Here is a 24,334-nt window from a genome sequence, read left to right as displayed (position 1 = left end):
AAACTTAATGTTTTTCCTCCTAATGTGCGTATGTTTAAAATGCACACAGCTAAGTGGCACCGTTACTCCCGCTTTCTTTCCAGTCAAGGACACTGAAAACATCGTGGCAAAGAACTTAAAAAGTAAGTATTAAATTAATCACTGGCTGAAGTATAGAAGTATTAAAATGTATATTATCAATGATTCAATCTAAATTTACACCCTGGATCTATGGTGGAACAGTAGCTAACTTCACAACTGTCTCACCATTTGTTTGTTTATTTGTTTGGTTTTGTAAGTGACTGTACCTATTGTAAGCCAAACATGCCTTCAAAACCAGATGTTTCTCCAGTTCACTTACATGGTCCTGTTGGACTATACCTTGTAAAAGGGACTGAGATGAGGACCTGCTCTGGTAAGAGAAAAATGTTGCCAATGCGAATTACATTGAGAAATAAAACCTTCTTATTGGCTCAAAAACTGAACCATTTCCGTGCTACTTCTCTCCAGAATGAGCTCAATACAGATAGGTGACTAAAAGTTTCAGCATAAAAATTTCAATTTTAGTAACTTTACAATGTAGTGAAATTAAGGTCTTAAAATTCAAAAGATTAAACTGTTGTGTTCTAGGTTGGATTCCACCAGCTCCACTTGTGATACCTAACAGATGAGAAGGCACATTTATCAACAGCCAACTGTGACTCACTCTCTTCGACAATTCTTAGTTGAACATGTATCCCTAAAAAGCCGGCCTTAATAAATGCTTTAAATCTTTAAAAGCAGTCTACCATTCTCTGTTCCCCCAGAATTTATTTTTGCTTACAAGAGAATAGCAATGTTTCTCTAGGTCCCTGTTTGCAATGTTGTGATCCAACAGCATAGATGTAATCTGATTAAATCAATGGAGCCTCTCCCAGTAAATCTGTTAGGCATGGACAATGGCCCCATGAGGTCCCTGCAAGGATATAATACAGATTCAACACACTGACTTGCGTTAACAAGACCATCTTTTTGCCAAACAAAATTAAGTCCACTCTAATTACAACAATTACCTTGAAAACAAGTAAGTTAAAACTAATTATATTTACCATGATGGATAATGCCATTCTCTAATAAAGCTTGGCCAAGATGAACACCTTCTTCAGATTTGTGTATCTCTCCAATTTCCAACAACCAGGACACAAATTCACTGAATAAAAAACAGATACAAAAACCAAACTTTAAATGTCATACCACCACATCTACATTTCCCTCTCAGTTGCTAGGGTTTCTTACTAGCCTAGTAAATGATTCTTAAGCCTAATGATCTTCAGAATGCCATACCACCTTCAAAAAAACCATTCATTTCATCTTCATTATTTTAACATAAATACATATGGTTTCCCTTGAGATGTCTTTTCTGTTCAGAAGCTGTACCTTTGCACATGGTGCACCATAAGCAAGCTTGATAATGATACCAAACTGGGAGGCGCTGATGACTCTCTTGAGGGACAAGAGGCCTTGTAGAGGGATCTAGATAGATTGGAGCATTGGGTAATCATTAACGGCATGAAATTTAACAAGTCCAAATGCCAGATTCTGCGCCTGGGATGCACTAACACCAGGAACAAGTATAAATTGGGAGAGGAGTGGCTGGAGAGCAGCCCTGCAGAAAGGGATCTGGGGGTGCTGGTCAACAGCAGGCTCAGTAGGAGTCAGCAGCCAAGAGGGCAAACCACGTCCTGGGGTGCATCAAACACAGTATAACCAGCTGGTCAAAAGAGGTGATTGTCCCACTGTATTCAGCGTTGGTGCAGCCTCACCTTGAGTACTGTGTGCAGTTCTGGGCCCCACAATTTAAGAAGGATGTGAAGCTCCTTGAATGTGTCCAGAGGAGGGCAACAAAGCTGGTGAAAGGGCTGGAAGGAATGTCCTATGAGGAGTGGCTAAGGACTTTGAGCTTGTCTAGTTTGGAGAAAAGGAGGCTGAGGGGCAACCTCATTGCTCTCTACAGCTTCCTGAGGAGGAGAAGTGGAGGGGGAGGTGCTGCGCTCTTCTCCCTGGTATCCAGTGATGGGACACATGGGAATGGTCCAAAGCTGCACTGGGGGAGGTTTAGACTGGACATTAGGAAGCTTTTCTTTACCAAGAGGGTGGTCAAACTCTGGAACAGGCTTCCTAGAGAGGTGGTCGATGCCCCAAGCCTGTCAGCGTTTAAGAGGCATTTGGACAATGCCCTCAATAACATGCTTTAACTTGGTCAGCCCTGGAGTGGTGAGGCAGTTGGACTAGATGATAGTTGTAGGGCCCTTCCAACTGAAAATATGCTATTTCCATGTTTTCTGGGATTTCCTAAAGTAGAATAGCCACATGTGACCAGACTGTCAAATATAAGGCAATCCTGGGTATACCTACTGCACCTGCCCAGGGCAGATGTGCCGTGAAGACAGAACATAATCATAGAACAGTAGGCCTGTTACTTCTGAGTTGTGTCAGACACATGGACATCCTCAGCATATACACAAAGTATATAGTGTGCATGCAGGAAATGCCTGGCTTATTTCACAATGAACCTGATGCAGTTCAGAGACATCCAATTTATAGCACATCAGATATTTGCATGTGTGTTACAAATCAAAAGAACAGTGTAGTGAGGTAGTGCAACACTCACATTCATGGGTTTTAACCGGTGACCCATGGACCAGCAAAAGCATACTTCAAAAGGGTTCACTTCAAAGACAGCATAGAAAAGCAGCCATTTGACAGTAGGTTTAAATGTTTCACACATGGCTCCTCACCATGAGTGTATTCTTTACCTGCTTGCAACAACTTCACTGAGGTAACATGATTCAACCACAACTCAATTGTTAATCTTCATGCTGATTTCAATTCTCATCAGCTATGTGGACTTCTGACAGCAGATAAAAATCTCCCAAGTTTCATTTCCACTTTTGAACCCAGTGGTGAGTGTCTTCATCACTATGTGTTTGTGCAAAACAGTCACTGTACTTTATAAAAATACTTTCCATACTTACAGTCTTACAGTGAAATGAAGTAAGTGATAACCCCTCTGGCCCTGAAACTAATGTTTTTGTCATATACAGATTTTTAGGGTACCTATTGCTTTCTCTTCCTCTTGCGTTCAGGCTTCTTAAGCCATAGATATTATATAGCATTATACAGATCCTCCTGATAATAGGGGTAAATTTTTAAACATGTAAACTTTATTTAGTAACTCTGTCCCTGACATTCAGGCAAGAGGAGGACAGAAACAGTTTTAGAAACAGAGATTTTTTTAAGTGGACTAAAGCAAATTTGATAGTCTAAACTAAGCATTTCAGAGACAAAATGCATTGAACAAGTTGGGAATTATTTCTTTAAACAAACTATTTTATTGGATGCATTTTCATATTTTCAATATGCCTTTGCAGCCTTGTCCCTTTAATAAAGCTACTTTGGAATACGAGTACACATCCATAAATTTCAGGCAGACCAATTTACATTTTGGCTAAATTCTGGGAGGCAAATAGGTCTAACAGACATTACAAATAAAGCATGGTTTCCACAGAATCCCAAAGAAGATTTAAAATGTGGTTTTAGCTGGTTAAAATTCATGCTATAAAATGCATGTAATACCTTCCAAGAAAGCATTTGGGGAAAGTGGTTAATTTCCTCTTCCTGTCTTTGATGAGATTCCCTTGTTTGCACATCATTTTGTACAGTCTTTCTCCTTGCTCAGAGATCATCACCCAAGTGTCCTGTTCCATGCCCAATTTTAAACCTGCCAAAAATGCATTAAAATTTTATGAAGTGTTACTACCATTATATTTCAGTATCTTCCCCAAAATGGAGAAGCAATACCAATATTTTACATACAAAAAAAAAAGTAAAGGAAATGTTTTCCATTATTTTTCTCACAAATAAGATGAAACCATGAACATCTGATCTTCATAAAGCATAATCAAATGATATTTTTAAGGTCCTCATAGTGAAGTTAAACTGTTACTATATTGGCATCACTATTGATATTGTAGTAATAAATACTAATGCTGTGATTTTCAGACTTCAGTATATGAACATTTGCAAGACAGTAGTCATATCTTCACAAGTTCAAAAAGAAAAGGGCCTTGGTTTTGTTCTTACCATGTGATAATAAAAATATTTTCACTTAAAGGATTTTTTTTCAAATTTCCAATTAATAGTAACTAGTTATCTGTTATACACTTGTTAGTTTCACATAAGATTAATTCACCCCTTTTCCACAAAAGCATATATACAAATTCACCTTTTTATTTGCTTCAGAATTTTTTCAACAACAGAAAGCTATCAAGGGTTTTATTTCAATATTTCTTACTGGTTTATTTTTTCCTGTTTCTCTTCTTGAGAAAATAATTATGTTTTCTGAGTAACAGATGATTAAAACCTGTTTTTGTTGAATTATGCATCCTACTGGCCACTCACAGAAGCTTGTGCTTCCAGACGTTCATATCCCATGTGCTTTCTCAATAAACAATTATTAATTATGGACAAAACCACACATTTCTGGAATCTCTTATGTATCTGTTCTCAGTTTCTGTTCAGATTTTCACATTTTTAAAACTATAACTGTACATATTCTATCTGAGTAATAGTCTGCCACATCTTTAATTCCGAAAATATAGCCAAAAAAAAGGTACCTGTCATGAGAAAAAGCTAACAATGGTACTGGACACAAATACAGGAGTCTCTCATTATCCATGAACCAGGTAGTGGTGATGCCACACAAACAGAAAAAAACCTCATGTATTCCCGGGAAAAGAAAACTTAACCAATATACTACTTTTGGAGTTTATAGGATGTTAACGTTTTATTTGTATTGACTGTTTGAATCAGGCCATCATAGCATCATCAGCCTTGAAGATAACTACCTTTTAAACAAATTTCTAACTTGTTGAATGCCTCAGGCAGTTACAGGAAAGCCCCAGAACTGACAGAAAGACTTCCTAGCAAAACGTTTCCAATTCAGCTTGATTTCTCCTAGCAAGAAAATACAATCTATAAAGTGATCCTAGCTGACAATTCAATTACAACCTCTGAAATCTCTGCTAAAGTACTTCATTCAGGGCATGCTCTCCCTTTTGCTCAGCTTCTGCTATATGGATTTCAAATAGAAGTATAGGTTGAGTTTCCCTAAGCACACTGAATCTCTGAGTCTCCCAACATGAACAGCCCAGCAAGCCCCAGCTACGTGGCACACTCAAGCTGTATTTCCGTGCCTCACTCCTGCTCCACATGCTGTATTTACCTAGTCCAGAGATCACTGCAATCTGCCATTCTGTACGAGGTGTGGGATCTACAGCACTACTACGAAGTGCATGGGCACCCGCAGCACAACCAGGAGGGAGTCACTCACATGAGCCTCACTCCTAGCCCAAGGGATCTGGGAAGTGTGTTCATTTGATTTAGTTCATCTCAGACTTGCAAAGGAGGTAAAACTGCACTGTTCTCACATGTGCAGTCACTTAGACTTCAGTGGAATTGCCTATATGTATATACACACACATGAACAGGCTCCATGTCTTATTAAGTAAACATACAACTAAAGCATCTTTATGTTCACAGTGAATGGGAAGTGTTATAGCTACATTTAGATAAAGTATTTGAATTCTAAGAAGATAGCTGTTTGGTTCCTGAGGCATTTGGCAATTTCACTGCAATTAAGTTGATGCATCCTGCTTTGCAAGAGGTGTTTATACAGATACTTTGAAAAAAATCACTGTGCTGGAGGAGATGAATAAATTTATAAGTTGATAGAGTAGCAGAGATATTCAAGAAATATTTTTGAAGATTCTGTGTTGCAAACTGAGTCTAAGTGTGTACCAAGTCCTCTCCTCTTACTTTGATTGTTGTCTCCTTGGTGGCAAACCCACTAGGAATACCAGGAGCTGAATTCCCCTGAATTGTAGGATGTTAAAATCCTAAGACATGGCTTGACTTTGGGATGGCTACCTCAGACCTCATGCTTGGCAAGGTTTAGCTCAAACTCACCTCTACCACCAGCTGCTCAACAGTGTAGTGTAACATAGTAAAAATACATCAACATAAAATACTCCTACTTACTCTTTCTATTTCTTACCTAAAGGTATCAAGAGTCTAAGGGAGCCAAGAAATTTAGCAGTGAAGTGGGATTTGTTAAAAACCCTTTTTAGCCAGTTCCAGACAGGGCCCTATACAGAAACAGACAAACCTGGGTTTTGTTGTATTTGACACCATCTCTACCGCATTGGTTTTTCATTTGCTAATTTAAAAATGTTGAGTTTTTAGACCTCTAAGGCATCTTTTTACCTTTTCTACTATTAATTCCTGATGGCACTATTAATTAGCCAGTGCTCAGACACCCGAATTGAAACTCTGGTACTACAGCAGATGTTCTACAAACATCCAGTATTCAACTTTAAAAGACCAAAGAAAGTATTGCTAGTCTCCATTTACAACGGAGGCAAAAAATAACAGCTCCTGCAACAGGCAGCAGAAAACCTATGCAGACCAGGAAAAGAATCCCAGACCTAACTACAAGGTCATATTTTCTTTCAATACTCCAAGGCTTCAATACTTCAAGGCTCCAAACACCGTCACTGATTAGGATATTTCAGCTTGCAAATGAAATTAGCTCCAGAAGATGGTGATGCGTCATCTTTCCCAGGTTCTACTTTGTGCTGGCTTCACCTTGAATACATGAGGTTATTCATGGTCACATTTGAGATCAGGATTATACTTCATCCAAGTATTCTTCCACCTTAATTCAATTATTCAAAAAAGATACTTGTTTGCCAATAGTGATTTCTTACTTTCTTGGGTAGGGAAGAATACATCAAAGATGGGGTTGTAGGTATACTCTGTACCATTTCATGTTGAGATCATCTGCTTGAAGATCCAACACAGAAGACCTGCTCATTTCAGTGATTCAAATGTCGAGTCACAAAAGAGAATCAATGCATGCAAAACCCAAAAGACATTTAGGATAGACCCTCATACACCACAAACCATAATAGTTCACAGGCCTCAGTGAAATTATGACCATTTATACTGGTTGAGGATAAGTTGTAAAATCATAGATGAAATCATCTCCCTATTTCTAAAACAGCATTCACTACCAGCATAAGCGATTCCAGCCATTATGTTCTTCCCAGTACAAGTTTGATTTATTTTTTTCCAAGCTCATATTCATGAACCTTCAGCTGAACCTGACACCACAAGTTTGCCTAGCAGCTGGTTTTGCTTTATATCTCAACATAAAATACAGTATGGCTTTCTGGCAAAGCAACACAAGGAAGTTTATTAACCTACCTTTTCTTCTCTCTCGCTCTTTCAAAATAGCTTCCAGCCATTCTTGCTTCTCTTCAGGGGTTTTCGCCATGCATACAAACCATTTGTTCTTTGCTGTGTTGTGGATCTTCCAGCCATTAATAACAGTGTGGCCACTGCTGTGATAGTCAGCTGGGAATAGACAAAATGGCTTAAAAAGCACCAACTCTTAAAAAAAACAATAGTTGTTACAATTATTAAGAACTCTTATCATTATGCATAAAGCTTAGGAAATACAGAAGAATAGAAATGAATTTGAAGTTATCTGTGCCGCTTGTGAACTATGTTATAACTTAATAAGCTGTACTTTCAACTTTTAGTAAATAATGTCCTTTTTAAAATGTAACAGAGAATTGCTTAGCATATGGAAGAAGGTACAAACTCGACACTAAAACAGGCGGAGTCCTATTAAAGTTAGGACAGATGACAGTAGTTCGAGTACTTTTGTTTGTGTTAAACTGTAATAAATAATTCCTTAAAAAGCAGGACTGTGGTTTTGCCCTTTAAATTACTCAGAGCCGCTGTGCTGACTGAATGATTTACTATCAAACTTAAAAAAAGGACTAAATATACAGGAGGAAAATACAACTTCCGTTTGACAAGTAAGCAAGTTGTTATATTTGATGTACCTTTACTGGTTACCTGAATAAGAAATATATATACACTTAGTTATTTACACAAACTGAATTATAATGTAAGATTTACTATGATTTCAAAAAATGCATTAACCAAATGCATAATTTTTGAAATACGTTTCTAACAACCCTATGTTCAGTGTGCACATTGTGGGAGGGAGGTAACAATTGCTGATGTACTTAGATACTAGAACTTCTGACTCTTAACATGTAAACTGCAGTGCTATAAAAAGCAGTTTACTACTTATTACTCTTTCTTTACTCACATAACATTTGATTTTAACATGCTAGTCCATAAATCTTATTCAGAAATTAGCAAACAGACTTCCTCTCTCAAAACTAACACCCTTGAATATCCTTCACTAGGATTACATGCATTTCCTGGGGGAAAATTAGTGAGGCAGAAGTGTCCCATGATAACAAATATAATTTTTTGCATAAAATACAGATTAAAACTAGAACTTGCAACTATTGTACAAAACACTAAAAAAATCAAAGGTCAGCATTCTCTCACCATGAACCTTCATTAAGCGGCAAGAAAGTCCTGGGGCCAGCCCTGAACTACTATAATAACTACAGAGCTTTTTACTTTGTAAATACTTTTTCATAATTCAGCCCTGTTTTGTATAATGAGATGGGATTTTCCGGAACTGAAGCCCTTGCTGAAATGCTTGCTAAGATTTATCACAAATCTCAGCAGACATGCTAGTATCCTTTCAATAACTCTGCATTTTAATTAGATGGAAAGCAGCCAAGATTTGTATACTGGGCTGGGAAATGTCAGGAACTACTAGAAAATCATGAGACTGATGGCTAATTTCTAAACCAACAAAACTTTCTAGTACTCAAAGTGTATAAGAAAGTGCAAGCAAGTCTATGACGGGGAAAAAAATAAAGTTATTTTTGCAACATCATGTTTATACCACTTACCTATTTATCATATTTTTATTCACATATCTATGCATAATATCCTTTGTCCCTTTAAAAACACTGTTTCTTGAAAACTAGCCATCATATCATACATGCACTGTCAGAAAATCAGAGTCAAAAGTCAGGGAAAAGAAAGAAGCCTCAGACAGCAGCTCTCAGCTGACAGACTGCAGCTCTTTGGAGATCAGTGGCAGAAACACTACTGGAGGAAGGAAGGTTAAAGGCCCTTTGTATTATTTAAGCATTGTCCTGGTTTCGGCTGGGATAGAGTTAATTTTCTTCCTAGTAGCAGGCATAGTGCTGTGTTTTGGATTTAGTAGGAGAAGAATGTTGATAACACACTGATGTTTTAGTTGTTGCTAAGTACTGCTCATGCTAGTCAAGGACTTTTCAGCTTCCCATGCTCTGCCAGGTGCACTGTCTGGGTATCGGTCGGCGGGTGGTGAGCAATTGCATTGTGCATCACTTGCTTTGTATATTATTATTATTATTTTATTGTTACTATTGTCATTACTATTTTACTTTCTTTCAATTTTTAAACTGTTCTTATCTCAGCCCAGGAGTGTTTCTCACTCTTACTCCTCCGATTCTCTCCCCCATCCCATCGGGGCAGGAGGAGTGAGCGAGCGGCTGCGTGGTGCTTAGTTGCTGTCTGGGGCTAAACCACGACAAGCATATACTTATCAACCTTGCAATATGGCACTAGCTGCGCCTTTTTGTTTATTTATTAAGTCAGAGGTTAATACATATAAAACTACAGGGTCCTTTTTTTCCTGTGGTCTTTGTTACCGTGTATCTATCATCACAACACCCATGTTACGTAGGGAAATATTATAATCTCTAATACAGTGAACCATGGCAGTTTAAATTGTAGCAAAAAAATTAAAAAATGATGGCTCAGACTCACAAATGGATTTAGATCCTCCCATTTCACTCTGGACAGGAATTTGCAGAAAAAATGGCTCATCCAGCCACTTGAATATCTCGATGTAGAGATGACATTTTAAACATGCAGCTTCCTTGGCATCTGAAGGTCTGTAACTGCAGGGCCAAGAACGCTGGCAGTTTGACCACATTTATAACATGCCACTACAAACTCAATGAATTCTGTGAAAAGCCCAATCACCTAGCCAGGTACTAAGACTGCCTAATGTATACAGATGGCAATGAGTTCAGGTGGAGCAAAATGGATAGCTCTCGCCCAATTTTGCAATACTAACCCACTCCTGTGATGCCCACCTTGACTCCAACCGCTGCCTTTACCTGCAACACCCTGCTTTTTCTTTTGCTCCTCATATTCCCCATGACTACAATCCTCCAAGGCTCCTGTGAGCAATTTGTTCTCCCCGATATACCCATGCCCACAGCCTCCTGAAGAGCATTTCAGCTTTCTGCTATCATCACATATAAACTCACACCTTTTTTGGACTGGCTATTGGACAAAATCTGGTCAAGAGCTGCAGAGGTGCTGGCTGGCCAGCCAGGAGGTACGCATGTTCTGACTAGCCAGCTGCACAGGATATATGCACACTCTTCACATCAAGGCAATCACAACTGCCAGTCAGTCTAAACAAATGATTTGCAAACCTGACATAATAGTTACAGAAGGAAGAAGAGCATGAGACTTCACGTTGCTCCAAGCAAAGTCTGAACAAGCATGCTTAACAAAGCATTAAGCTTCCAACTTCCCAAGAAAAGGTGATGAAAGACGACATCATCTTCTAATGATACTTGGTAATAATACATTAAAGCTTGTAATATGAACTGTAATATATATATATATATTGTTCAAAATCCAAGACTCAAACCTTTGAGAGATGCATAACAAGCAATTTGTTACAGCCATATACAATAGAATTTGTTTCTTCCCTTAATAAAAGAAACAGAAATCTCTGTACTGAAGTACTTCTAAAGTTTCTCAGACATCAGGTTCTTAGGAGCACTGATGCTCAGAAATACCAAGGAAATAATTGCTGCATAATATCAAGTCCCTTCCTCCTCTGTATACTTTTTCATGCAGTCACTTGTTACTATTAGCAGGTATTTCATGCCTCATTTTAAGACCACAGGAGGCAGAACTAAGATAGTATAAAGAACCATAAATCTGGTATTTCCTAAGTCTCAAGTCTTGTCTTCATATGCTAAGTAACATTCATTTAATGGCTGGTGAATGCCTTTAGAAATACACTTTTCTCTCAAAATTGAATTTTAAAAACCGAATACAGAAAAAACAATACTGTCACAATATATCCACTCTTCTAATATTTTCAAGTGGTTGTGTAGCCACATTGTTTTAAGAACACAAATAGTCTGCCCTGATAAGTAATATGCATTCCACTTTAATCAGTGCAATCAAAAAAGGCACAGTGCTTCATGATGCTGAAACAAAAAAAGAAACCTTACACCAACTGTACTGTTCAGCCAAGGCCTAATTTCATCAAAGAAAAATTGCTTTTCAGAAAAAGCTTTGTTAATTTCTGTAGGCATGTCATTAGCATGACAATAAACCACACTGGGAATCTGTTTTCCTATTTCTATGCTTCTACTTACAAACAACGAAGACTACATTCCTACATCTACCAACACTGGGAGCAAACACTCTCAGTTACCCTGTTCCCTGGAGCCCTATGGTTCCTCATACCAAATGAGCAGAGGATCCCAAAATCTACAGTAAAAAAACATGGAAGTACCATCTAGACTCAAGTCTTTAATGTCTATAAAGAGACCCATGAAGAGTACATGAGAAAGAATGATGCATAGATATGAAAATATACGCACTCCGCACTCAGAGCCTGCACTCTGAATTAAGAATCATAGAAAGTGATAGGTAATAGATGATTAAGGAGAATAAAATAGTACAATACAAAAAAAAAAAAAAAACCAGCAAAGCTAATGCGAATGAGGCTCAGACAACGATATTATTGCACTTGGGAAAAGAGATGAGACAAAAAGAACTCAGGAGAATAGTACTGGGTTACAGTTCAAATGGGGATGACTACAGGGGATGAGAAACAAGACATCTGGGTGCAACAAATGAGAACAGTACAGAAACCAAGACAGAGTAAGGTTAAAGAAGGGCATCATGATCTGAGTGAAAGAAAAAGTATCAGTGTGAGGAGAAGTAATACACTTCTGACTACAAGGAAGGAAAACAGGTTTGGGTTTTTTTTTTTAAAAAAAGGGAGGGGGTGGCAAGAAAGGGGCAGAAAGATAACACAGGCCAGGGAAGTAATACAGACATTTCCATATTTCAAAGAGAACCACAGAGGGATGAAATAGCAGTAATTACAAGAAAAAAATATTTTAGGATATTGGACAAACTGAAATGGAGAACGTGGGAAATGTGGGGATATGGGGAAAAAAGCAGGTAAGAATAGTCTAGAAATCAGAACAACCAAACCATTAACTGATGTCTCAGAAGTGGGGAAAGGAGGACAGATTTTAGAAATGTTGCATATACAAAGGTGACAAGATTTGATATGACTCAGGAGAGCAAGTGGGAAGGAAGCACGATAGCCTCCGGTACTGTGTACTATAGGAAATGGGGATGGTAGCAAAATTTCCTGTGGCTGGCGGAAATTAGACTACTGGTGTCTGGAGTAGAGAGGAAGATGATTTGTGCTTAGCCAAATTATACTTGAAGATTCATTGAGGAAGAAAACAAACAGACAGGAGGGAAAATGGACTGTGTGAAAGAGATCAAGGACTGGATAGCTAGCAAATGAAGAAAGGTAGGACAGATTTGAGAAATACAGGAGAGTCATGGAAGGAGGAAGAAAGAAATATTTGCTAAAGCAAACACTAAAGGAGTGGCAATATGTGGGACTGGAACCAGTGAAAGAAAAATGTTACAGAATTCTTGGAATATTCATCAGGAAGAAGAGGGTGGGTATAAGTCTCTGTAGCCACAGTAATGCCAAGAGTTATAAGTAAAGAGATGCCATCTAGAAAATGACATAATGGAAACAGGAAAACTGTCTGTTATTTCTAAAGCATATATAAGGAAGATGAAGGAAAATAAGTGAAAGTTAGTCAAATTATACATGACAAAAAAAAGACTCAAACACTCAGCTGTCTTTTTTGCATAAACAAAGCGCTAACTGAGATTTTATACAAATAAAGCTAACAGTTGGGTAGGAATACAGACCAGAAGAGGGAAATAGCAGGATATAGAATATTGGATAAATTATATTCAAGTCAATGAGGCTTGATGAAATTCACTATAGTGTACCCATAGATATCTCTAAAGCACTAACTAAATCTGTGGGCCTGAAGGACATAGCCTGAAACTGATGTCAAGGAGTTCTTACAAAAAATGTCTAGTAAACAAAGAGAATCAGTCAAGTGTGACGCCACAGTGCTCTACCTTATGTTCAGCATTTTCCAGTAGTTTTACCAAGAGCTTAAATGGTTCAGTAATAGCACTGTTTGTTCATGAAACCAAGGCAAGAAGCATTGCAAGAGCTTTGGGGAACAAGATACGAATTCTGAATGCTTAATAAACTGTGGAAATACTAAGATAAAATTCAGAACAGAAAAGAAAGTAATTCTTAGGATATACCCTCAGACATTAAAACAGCATAAGATATAATGGGATAGAAACCAGTAGTACACAAAAGGATCTAGTGTGGTATTCTGTAACACAAACTAAAAAACTGAAGAATAATGCTCCCAGAAAAGCCAAACAATCCTGGGATTCGAAATAGATATCCCACATGCAGCACTAAAGTAATCATTCTGTTCTACTTGGCACCAGTGACATTTCAGCTCTGGACACCTCATAATACAAAACATGCAAACAAACTGAAAAAAAACCCCAAACTCCAAAGGACACAAAAAAGTAATAAAAACTTAGAAAACACAACCCATGACAAAAAGTTGAAAGACTTAAAAAGAAGAGATGGAAGAGAGACACAACAGCCTTCCAATAAACTGGTTTGTTGCAGTAAGAACAATAGTCAAACTGTTCTCCAAGTATACCCAGTAGAACAAGAAGTGAGCGAATGATTTTGAAAACAAGGAACTCAAGATTAGAAGGAAAAGAAAAAAAAAAAAAAAATCTTGATTTTTAAGAAATATTTAACTTCTATGAAGGACTTCTATGAAGCTTACTTAAGTTGTACAATCCTTATCATTAATGCTCAATTTTAGAAAGAAGTAACATTAAGGAATGCTTGGAATCCATAGCAGATGTAGGGCAAACCTAATTCTATTTCAAAAGCAGGAGAAGTAATACATAACTCGCAGAAATTTCCTCCAGACCTATATATTTGCAATGCCACTGCAAGTTTCCCATCATTTTTTTTTTTTAGTTCTACATGAAAAATCCCAAAATGTTTCAGGTTTTCTTTATTAATTGTAAGGAAATAATAATTGTTAAGCTCAAAGGTTAAACTCAAGTTTCTAAAAGAAAAAATGACATTTGTAGAAGTACTTTGGGGTTTCACTTTTCTAATGTATGTCAGAAAAATTTCAAGCAATCATATGGATTATATCCCTAAAGGTATTAAAAAAACCCCTTCTTTTTTTCTTAAACACTTACGTTACAATTTCAGCATTTATAGTATTTGAGGTTTCATTCCAACGAAGGTAACTTTTCCATTTGCTTTTACAAATATACCACATACCTACGGATAACCTATTTAGGAGTGCTGGAATGCTGTAAAGTGAAGTTAAATATACGATTTCAGTTGAGCAATAAATGTCACCTTATTTTATTACTCTGTTCATGTGTCCTGGTTTCGGCTGGGATAGAGTTAATTTTCTTCCTAGCAGCAGGCATAGTGCTGTGTTTTGGATTTAGTAGGAGAAGAATGTTGATAACATGCTGATGTTTTTAGTTGTTGCTGAGTACTGCTTATGCTAGTCAAGGACTTTTTCAGCTTCCCATGCTCTGCCAGGCGCACAAGAAACTGGGAGGGGGCACAGCCAGAATAGTTGATCCAAACTGACCAAAGGGCTATTCCATACCATATGACGTCATGCTCAGTATATAAACTGGGGGGGGGTTGGCCGGGGAGCAGCGATCGCTGCTCGGGAACTGTCTGGGTATCGGTCGGCGGGTGGTGAGCAATTGCATTGTGCATCACTTGCTTCGTGTATCATTATTATTATTATCATTATTATACTGTTACTATTAGCATTACTATTTTACTTTATTTCAATTATTAAACTGTTCTTATCTCAGCCCAGGAGTGTTTCTCACTCTTACTCCTCCGATTCTCTCCCCCATCCCATCGGGGTAGGGGGAGTGAGCGAGCGGCTGCGTGGTGCTTAGTTGCTGGCTGGGGCTAAACCACGACAGTCCTTTTTGGCGCCCAACGTGGGGCTTGAGATAACAACAGATTAATCAGAGTGTATTAAGGAGTCTGTTAACAGTTGCCGGTCACGATATTAGTTCTTCTGATCTGCACCATGTTCTTTTTTTTGCAGCACGCGTTAAAGCTTGCTGTCAGTTTGTGTAGTGTGCTATGCTCTGCAGTGATTCATGATCTTTTGCTTGGGAGGCTCCTTATCAAAACCCTGACCTTGAGCATTCTTTGGTATTTGGGTTTCATACAGAAGTCACTACTGTACTTCGGGTACTACCTCATAGAGAGAGTTAGCATTTATACTTCTTACTCTGAGAGGCTTGTTGTGGAGGAAATACAGAATGGCACCTTTGCTGCTTTCTTCTATGATGTTTCCTCCTTCATTACAACAACTTTCCTGTATCTTGAACACCCCTGGGCAGTTAAGATACTTCTATTGATAATTCTTGGGAATGTTGTTTCCGTTTTGATAAAGGTCGGTAAGCAGTTTAAAAATACCATCCAGAGATCTACCCCAAGGCTGGATAGTTATGAGTGGCAGGGTGTGTGGGATCGTATGCGCAAGTACCTAGGGCAGTGGGGACCTCCAGTGTTTTGGAACTTCACCCCTGAACAAGTGCAGAATCCTGAAGAACTAGTAAAGTATTTGGAAGAAGTATGTTCTCACCCTGGCAACTCCAAAGAGACACAACTCATTGCAACATGCTGGGGACTGGCCCATGCTTATAGAGCCCTGTTCAACACTATTCAGTACCCTCAAGGGAAAGAGAGGGTCTCTGGATCTGATGACAAAACAACAGGCACTGTGGCTACTCCAACCACAGCCACAAGCACTGCAGCTACTCCAACACCCACCACAGGCACTGTGGCTACTCCAACACCCACCACAGGTACTGCAGCCACTCCAACCCCAGTGGCAGGCACTGCGGCTAAACCAGAGAACCAACCTGCGCCGGTATCAGTTGCCCCTATACAGAAGAAGAAATACACGAGGAAATCAGTTCGTTTAGTAAGGGATGAAGATGAACCAGGGCCATCACGAGAACCAGAGGAGGAAGAACCCATAAATGAGATGGTGACCACCCGATCCCTATCCCTGAGTGAGCTGCGAGATATGCGAAAAGATTTTGGTCGTCATCCAGGCGAGCACATCATCACCTGGCTGCTCCGATGCTGGGATAACGGGGCCAGTAGCCTGGATTTAGAGGGTAGGGAAGCCAAGCAGCTGGGATCCCTTTCCAGGGAAGGGGGCATTGACAAAGCAATTGGAAAAGGGGCAAAACCGCTCAGCCTCTGGAGGCGACTTCTGTCAAGCGTGAAGGAAAGGTATCCCTTCAAGGAGGATGTTTTATACCGCCCAAGCAAATGGACCACCGTAGAGAAAGGTATCCAGTACCTGAGGGAATTAGGCGTGCTGGAGGTGATTTACAGTGACCTGAATGATGAGCAGTTAACCAAAGACCCAGATGAAGTCAGGTGCACACAATCCATGTGGCGGAAGGTGGTACGGAGCGCACCAGCATCGTATTCCAACTCGTTGGCAATACTAGCCTGGAAAGACGACGAGGCACCAACGGTGGATGAAGTGGCTAGACAACTCCGGGACTACGAAGAAAAGCTCTCTTCCTCCCTACGGGCCTGTGTCTCGGCTGTGGAAAAACTGTCTGAAAAAATATGCCAAGAGTTCCAACAACTCAGAGAGGATCTGTCCTACTCCCCACCTGCACGGACCAGTGTCTCAGCCATTAGGAGTCAACGTCCCTATGCTCAAGAGAGAGGATATAGAGGATACACACCACGGGGCACCCTGTGGTTTTACCTGCGTGATTATGGAGAGGACATGAGAAAGTGGGATGGAAAACCCACCTCAACCTTAGAGGCACGGGTGCGTGAGTTGCAAGGAAAAACTATTAGAAAAGGCGGTTCTCCCAGGAAAATTGCAGCTCCAGTTTCCAGTGAGCAGTTCCCGAGACAGAGTAAGAGGGCTAATTTTACTTCCGACCTTGATCAGGGGACTTTTGATTCACATTTACAGGAAGTGAACAGCGAATACTGTGACCAGTGTTAGAGGGGCCCTGCCTCCAGCCAGGTGGAGGAAAGGGACAACCGGGTTTACTGGACTGTGTGGATTCGATGGCCTGGAACGTCAGACCCACAGGAGTATAAGGCTCTAGTGGACACTGGTGCACAGTGCACGCTAATGCCATCAAACTATAGAGGGGCAGAACCCATTTGTATTTCTGGAGTGACAGGGGGATCCCAACAGCTAACTGTACTGGAAGCTGAAGTGAGCCTAACTGGGAATGAGTGGCAAAAGCACCCCATTGTGACTGGCCCAGACGCTCCGTGCATCCTTGGCATAGACTACTACCTCAGGAGAGGGTATTTCAAGGACCCAAAAGGGTACCGGTGGGCTTTTGGTATAGCTGCTTTGGAGACAGAGGAAATTAAACAGTTGTCCACCTTGCCCGGTCTCTCAGAGGACCCTTCGATTGTAGGGTTGCTGAAGGTTGAGGAACAACAGGTGCCGATTGCTACCACAACTGTGCACAGGCGGCAATATCGCACCAACCGAGACTCCCTGATTCCCATCCATAACCTGATTCGTCGACTGGAGAGCCAGGGAGTGATCAGCAAGACTCGCTCACCCTTTAACAGTCCCATATGGCCAGTGCGAAAGTCTAATGGGGAGTGGAGACTAACAGTGGACTATCGTGGCCTGAACGAAGTTACACCGCCGCTGAGTGCTGCCGTGCCAGACATGCTAGAACTTCAATATGAACTGGAGTCAAAGGCAGCCAAGTGGTATGCCACAATTGATATTGCTAATGCATTTTTCTCCATCCCTTTGGCAGCAGAGTGCAGGCCCCAGTTTGCTTTTACCTGGAGGGGTGTTCAGTACACCTGGAACCGACTGCCCCAGGGGTGGAAGCACAGCCCCACCATTTGCCATGGGCTGATCCAGACAGCACTGGAACAGGGTGAAGCTCCAGAACATCTGCAGTACATTGATGACATCATTGTGTGGGGCAACACAGCAGAAGACGTTTTTGAGAAGGGAAAGAAAATAGTCCAAATCCTTCTGAAGGCTGGTTTTGCCATAAAACAGAGTAAGGTCAAGGGACCTGCACAGGAGATCCAGTTTTTAGGAATAAAATGGCAAGATGGACGTCGTCAGATCCCAATGGATGTGATCAACAAAATAACAGCTATGTCCCCACCAACTAGCAAAAAGGAAACACAAGCTTTCTTAGGCGTTGTGGGTTTTTGGAGAATGCATATTCCAAATTACAGCCAGATCGTAAGCCCTCTCTATCAAGTGACCCCGAAGAAGAATGAATTCAAATGGGGCCCTGAGCAACAACAAGCCTTTGAACAAATTAAACGTGAGATAGTTCATGCAGTAGCCCTTGGGCCAGTCCGGGCAGGGCAGGATATTAAAAATGTGCTCTACACTGCAGCCGGGGAGAATGGCCCTACCTGGAGCCTCTGGCAGAAAGCACCAGGGGAGACCCGAGGTCGACCCCTAGGGTTTTGGAGTCGGGGATACAGAGGATCCGAAGCCCGCTATACTCCAACTGAGAAGGAGATACTGGCAGCATATGAAGGGGTTCGAGCTGCTTCAGAAGTGGTTGGTACTGAAGCACAGCTCCTGCTGGCACCCCAACTGCCGGTGTTGGGCTGGATGTTCAAAGGGAGGGTCCCCTCTACACATCATGCAACTGATGCTACATGGAGTAAGTGGGTTGCATTGATCACACAACGGGCTCGAATAGGAAACCCCAGTCGCCCAGGAATCTTGGAAGTGATCATGGACTGGCCAGAAGGAAAAAACCTTAGAATATCACCAGAGGAGGAGGTGACACGTGCTGAAGAGGCCCCACTGTATAATAAATTGCCAGAAAATGAAAAGCAATATGCCCTGTTCACTGATGGGTCCTGTCGTCTTGTGGGAAAGCATCGGAGGTGGAAAGCTGCTGTATGGAGTCCTATACGACAAGTCGCAGAAACTGCTGAAGGAGAAGGGGAGTCGAGTCAGTTTGCAGAGGTGAAAGCCATCCAGCTGGCTTTAGATATTGCTGAAAGAGAAAAGTGGCCAGTCCTTTATCTCTATACTGACTCATGGATGGTGGCAAATGCCCTGTGGGGGTGGCTGCAGCAATGGAAGCAGAGCAACTGGCAGCGCAGAGGCAAACCAATCTGGGCTGCCGCATTGTGGCAAGATATTGCTGCCCGGGTAGAGAACCTGGTTGTAAAAGTTCGTCATGTAGATGCTCATGTACCTAAGAGTCGGGCCACTGAAGAACATCAAAACAACCAGCAAGTAGATCAGGCTGCTAAGATTGAAGTGGCTCAAGTGGATTTGGACTGGCAACATAAGGGTGAATTATTTATAGCTCGGTGGGCCCATGACGCCTCAGGCCATCAAGGAAGGGATGCAACGTATAAATGGGCTCGTGATCGAGGGGTGGACTTAACTATGGACAGTATTGCACAGGTTATTCATGAGTGTGAAACATGCGCTGCAATCAAGCAAGCCAAGCAGTTCAAGCCCCTTGGGTATAGTGAACGATGGCTGAAATATAAATACGGGGAGGCCTGGCAGATTGATTACATCACGCTCCCACAGACCCGCCAAGGCAAGCGCTACGTGCTCACCATGGTGGAAGCAACCACTGGATGGTTGGAAACATATCCCGTGCCCCATGCCACCGCCCGGAACACCATCCTGGGCCTTGAAAAGCAAGTCCTGTGGCGACATGGCACCCCAGAAAGAATTGAGTCAGACAACGGGACTCATTTCCGAAACAACCTCATAGACACCTGGGCCAAAGAGCACGGCATTGAGTGGGTGTATCACATCCCTTACCATGCACCAGCCTCCGGGAAAATTGAGCGATACAATGGTTTGTTAAAGACTACCCTGAGAGCAATGGGTGGTGGGACGTTTAAACATTGGGATACGCATTTAGCAAAAGCCACCTGGTTAGTGAACACCAGGGGATCTGCCAATCGAGCTGGCCCTGCCCAATCAAAACTTTTACGTACTGTAGAAGGAGATAAAGTTCCTGTAGTGCACATGAAAAATATGCTGGGGAAGACAGTCTGGGTTACTTCCCCCTCTGGCAAAGGCAAACCCATTCGTGGGATTGCTTTTGCTCAAGGACCTGGGTGCACTTGGTGGGTGATGCGAAAGGATGGGGAAGCCCAATGTGTACCTCAAGGGAATTTGATTTTGGGTGAAAATAACCAATGAACTGAATTGTATAATATTAATTGCTTTATAATACTGTATGTTATCTCTTAACTGCATGTTAATATAATAATATAGTAGGTTAATATTAAGTATGTAATACTATATATTATGATTGCTATATGCCGCATCAATGGTATTGCAGTAAGAATTGCCCAGCTTAATGAAAATGAACTTTGATGAAACCATGTTGGAATGAGAACTGACTTCAGCATGCAACAGTCCAACACTGCACACCACCTCTCCTGCTCTGACAGACTGTGATGACAGGTGGAACCCAAAGTCATGGGCTAAATGAACTCAATGGACATTTTAGAGGGATGGGCCATAGACGAAGGGAATGATATCTGTGTGTATATCAAGATAGGGAAAGCGGTGGTGATGAATTAGAACACATTGGAAAGGGGAGGGCCTGTGCATGACGTAGATGGTATAGAATAAGGGGTGGATACTGTCCTGGTTTCGGCTGGGATAGAGTTAATTTTCTTCCTAGCAGCAGGCATAGTGCTGTGTTTTGGATTTAGTAGGAGAAGAATGTTGATAACATGCTGATGTTTTTAGTTGTTGCTGAGTACTGCTTATGCTAGTCAAGGACTTTTTCAGCTTCCCATGCTCTGCCAGGCGCACAAGAAACTGGGAGGGGGCACAGCCAGAATAGTTGATCCAAACTGACCAAAGGGCTATTCCATACCATATGACGTCATGCTCAGTATATAAACTGGGGGGGGGGGGTGGCCAGGGAGCAGCGATCGCTGCTCGGGAACTGTCTGGGTATCGGTCGGCGGGTGGTGAGCAATTGCATTGTGCATCACTTGCTTCGTGTATCATTATTATTATTATCATTATTATACTGTTACTATTAGCATTACTATTTTACTTTATTTCAATTATTAAACTGTTCTTATCTCAGCCCAGGAGTGTTTCTCACTCTTACTCCTCCAATTCTCTCCCCCATCCCATCGGGGTAGGGGGAGTGAGCGAGCGGCTGCGTGGTGCTTAGTTGCTGGCTGGGGCTAAACCACGACATCATGTTAGTGTAAAACAGCCATCTATGACTGCCCAGCTAATAACGTATGAAAGCAATGATGTGTCACAGAAGCAGAGTTTTGATATGAGCAGATATTCCTTTTAAAGTGGCATCTGACTCTTTCTTTCTAAGTACAAGGATCACTCTCCATTCTCAAAGAAATCATGAAGCTGCATTTGATTCCAGCACCTTGAAAGACTGCTCTGTAAATGAGCAACACAAATATACTCACCTGTTCCATCATCTACATTTTCTACTTCCATCACTTCTGTGTTTATTCTGCCCCGAAAAAGGTAACGATGGCCCTCTGCAGATGCTTTGCTGTTCTTCAACCGCCTGATAACAGAAAGAACAGAGCAGCATGTCATCCACCACCTTTTGCTATGTTTCTGCAATGCTACCTGTACATGTAGCATTTAAAGACTACTGTAAGAATCAAAACCCATTCATACATGTGCAATTGAACTGTGGAGACCATTGCGGAATGGGACACTGCTGATGCCAAAGCAAAGATGCTACCTCTGGTAAGAGTAAGTTGCAAATTGCTAGTCGATATGAGAGTTTATCAGGAAGTCTCATTCTGTCAATGCCCTCTTCCAACACTTTGGTACTTACGTGCTACTGCCTGCCATCAAAGACAAAACACTGCGTTGGGAGGATCTTTCCTGCAAACTGGTTTAAGCCTCCCTATGCCAGTCAAGCATTTCAACACAAGGGTAGCATGACTGAAAGAATGAAATATGAACACCTTCCTCTTCCCAGTTAAGGCTTTTTGAGAATCCCAGTTCTAGGCAGCTTTTCCCACCTCAGATAAGCCAGGGATGATTTTCTGTCCATTTTGGCCTATAATGATAATTAATACTGTATATCAAACAAAGGTCAGTTCCTGAGAATTAATGATCCTCTGAATTCTGACCTTCACTCACTCCAGAGAGGTACTAATCTTCAGAAAATGACCTGACTCTCAATCATTACTGTTGAATGAGTAACTCTGCTGTAAGTTTCTTATTCAAAAACTGAGTAATATATTTAAAAAAAAAAAAAAACAAAACAGCAGCAAGCATAAAAGTTCAGTATCACATATTTTTTCTCTCCAAAGTGAGGTAAATCCAATAATCCTAGTGACCTTTGTACCTATGAACCCAAATTTATCAGTCCACATTTATACAACTCCACAGCAAAAGGGTGCTTAAAAGTTACATAAAATATCTCGTACATACCATAAAAATAGGAAATTTTCTGTAAAATTTCCAAAATACAAACCTCCTGTGAGCAACCCTTTCTTTACCTACTTGCCAATCAATACCCAAAGTATCTTGCTGGCATATAATCAATTAATTTTCCACCATAAACCCTGGAACTATGTTCTAAATTGAGTTATTCTCATGTCTGCAGAGGTGTCACCATGGTACCAGCCAATGACATGCAGGACATGACTGCTCAAAACTAAAGAAACCACTGACCTTTCATATGTTTTGAGGTTTTTATCAAATAGTGTATTTTAGCTAGAATATGGCTACAAAAATACCTAATGTAGTGGTGGACAAGTGAAAAGACACTATGTAATCAGTAATTCAACTGTAATTGCCAAACAAAATATAGCAAAAATTAGAAATTTTGAAAAGAGCATGAGTTTATATTGAACCAGTCTACATAAAAATGAAACTGAGCAGTTGCAGAATGATGTCTTTGAAATAAATTCAGTATTCAACACTAGATATAATCACGAGGTTCTTAAATGGTTCATACTCAACTGTTCCAAAAGTTCTGCAACCTAAACAAGAGTTGAAACTTAAAAACAAAGAACTGTTTCACTATAGCTAGTGAAGTATAAATTACCTATCTTCTCATATGTAAATGCTTCCCTGTTAACAGAATAATCTATAGGAGGAAACAATATTCACTGGGGAAGAAGATTTTTAAACCTCCCTCAGGGTTAGCCAGCAGCTTCTTCAGTAGTAACCCACTGGAAAAAACAGCATTTCCAGTCCAGTCTGGAAAAGATCCTTGCAGAACTAGCTCAGAAGCTTTACAATTTAGAGAGATTCTTATAAGACATTCTTGATGAATAGGGTCCATGCCTACTTTCCACTACTATCACTTTCTACCTTCCATACTACATACTGATGAGTCCAATCTTCCCCACATATTGGTTCAGCAAGAAGCTCTACAGGTGCTACAGCGAGTCTCACCACAAGTCTCTAATTAGCACAGGAGGAGAGAAAAGGGATATCCATCCCCTAGCCACCCGCTCTTATGTATGACATTATGAATATGAGTATAAACTTATTTGGAAAAATAATTGTTAAAATATTTAAAATAGTTTGGAATTATGAGTCCCATGCAAAAGGTCCTGTGAAAAATACCATATATAAACTACGTACAATAGCAGACAAGGGTTGCTAATAAAATTTTAAAGCATCCATTAAAAATTGCTTTCAGATTCATGCATTTTATGCATAAATTTCCATTTAGTTTGCTGATTGTAGTTGTATATACACATTTGCGGTTAACTACACTACGCAACACATGGATATTGTGGTACATATATATAGGAGTTCTGGTCTCTATTATCCAACACTCATGTCTCCTTCCCTTTCATCCGCCCCTACCAAGAACAGGTAGCAAGAAGAGGATGATAAGCACCCACTATTTCCCAGCTAAAACAATGGGGGCGGTGAAAATCATTATGGCATCAGGCTGCCTGATCAGCCTTTTCAACCTCAAGCTGATGGTGCTGCTGAGTGCTCCCACACGCTGAACTACATGGCCAACAACCTTCACCCAGATGCACCAAGCGTACATTTTGCTGTTAGCATTGCACTTGACCATCCTCTCAGGCACAGCCTTCAAAAGCAGCTGGGCCAGGATCCAT

The 24,334-nt window shown here is 40.7% G+C and overlaps 1 protein-coding gene across 1 annotated transcript in view; it reads right to left on the bottom strand.

The window, feature by feature from the left end:
* PREX2 (phosphatidylinositol-3,4,5-trisphosphate dependent Rac exchange factor 2) overlaps positions 1-24,334 on the bottom strand; it is a 201,243-nt gene that overhangs the window by 106,026 nt on the left and 70,883 nt on the right. Inside the window, exons 8-11 of the mRNA XM_075704766.1 lie at positions 21,692-21,795; positions 7,285-7,434; positions 3,595-3,739; positions 1,068-1,168 (exon numbers count right to left, since the gene is read on the bottom strand). Of these exons, the coding sequence (XP_075560881.1) occupies positions 1,068-1,168; positions 3,595-3,739; positions 7,285-7,434; positions 21,692-21,795 (500 nt within the window). The remainder of the gene's footprint in view (positions 1-1,067; positions 1,169-3,594; positions 3,740-7,284; positions 7,435-21,691; positions 21,796-24,334) is intronic.

This window comes from Pelecanus crispus, chromosome 2 (assembly GCF_030463565.1).
Source record: "Pelecanus crispus isolate bPelCri1 chromosome 2, bPelCri1.pri, whole genome shotgun sequence".
In the NCBI taxonomy this organism is placed as follows: domain Eukaryota; kingdom Metazoa; phylum Chordata; class Aves; order Pelecaniformes; family Pelecanidae; genus Pelecanus; species Pelecanus crispus.
This window is presented reverse-complemented; position numbering and strand designations above follow the sequence as displayed.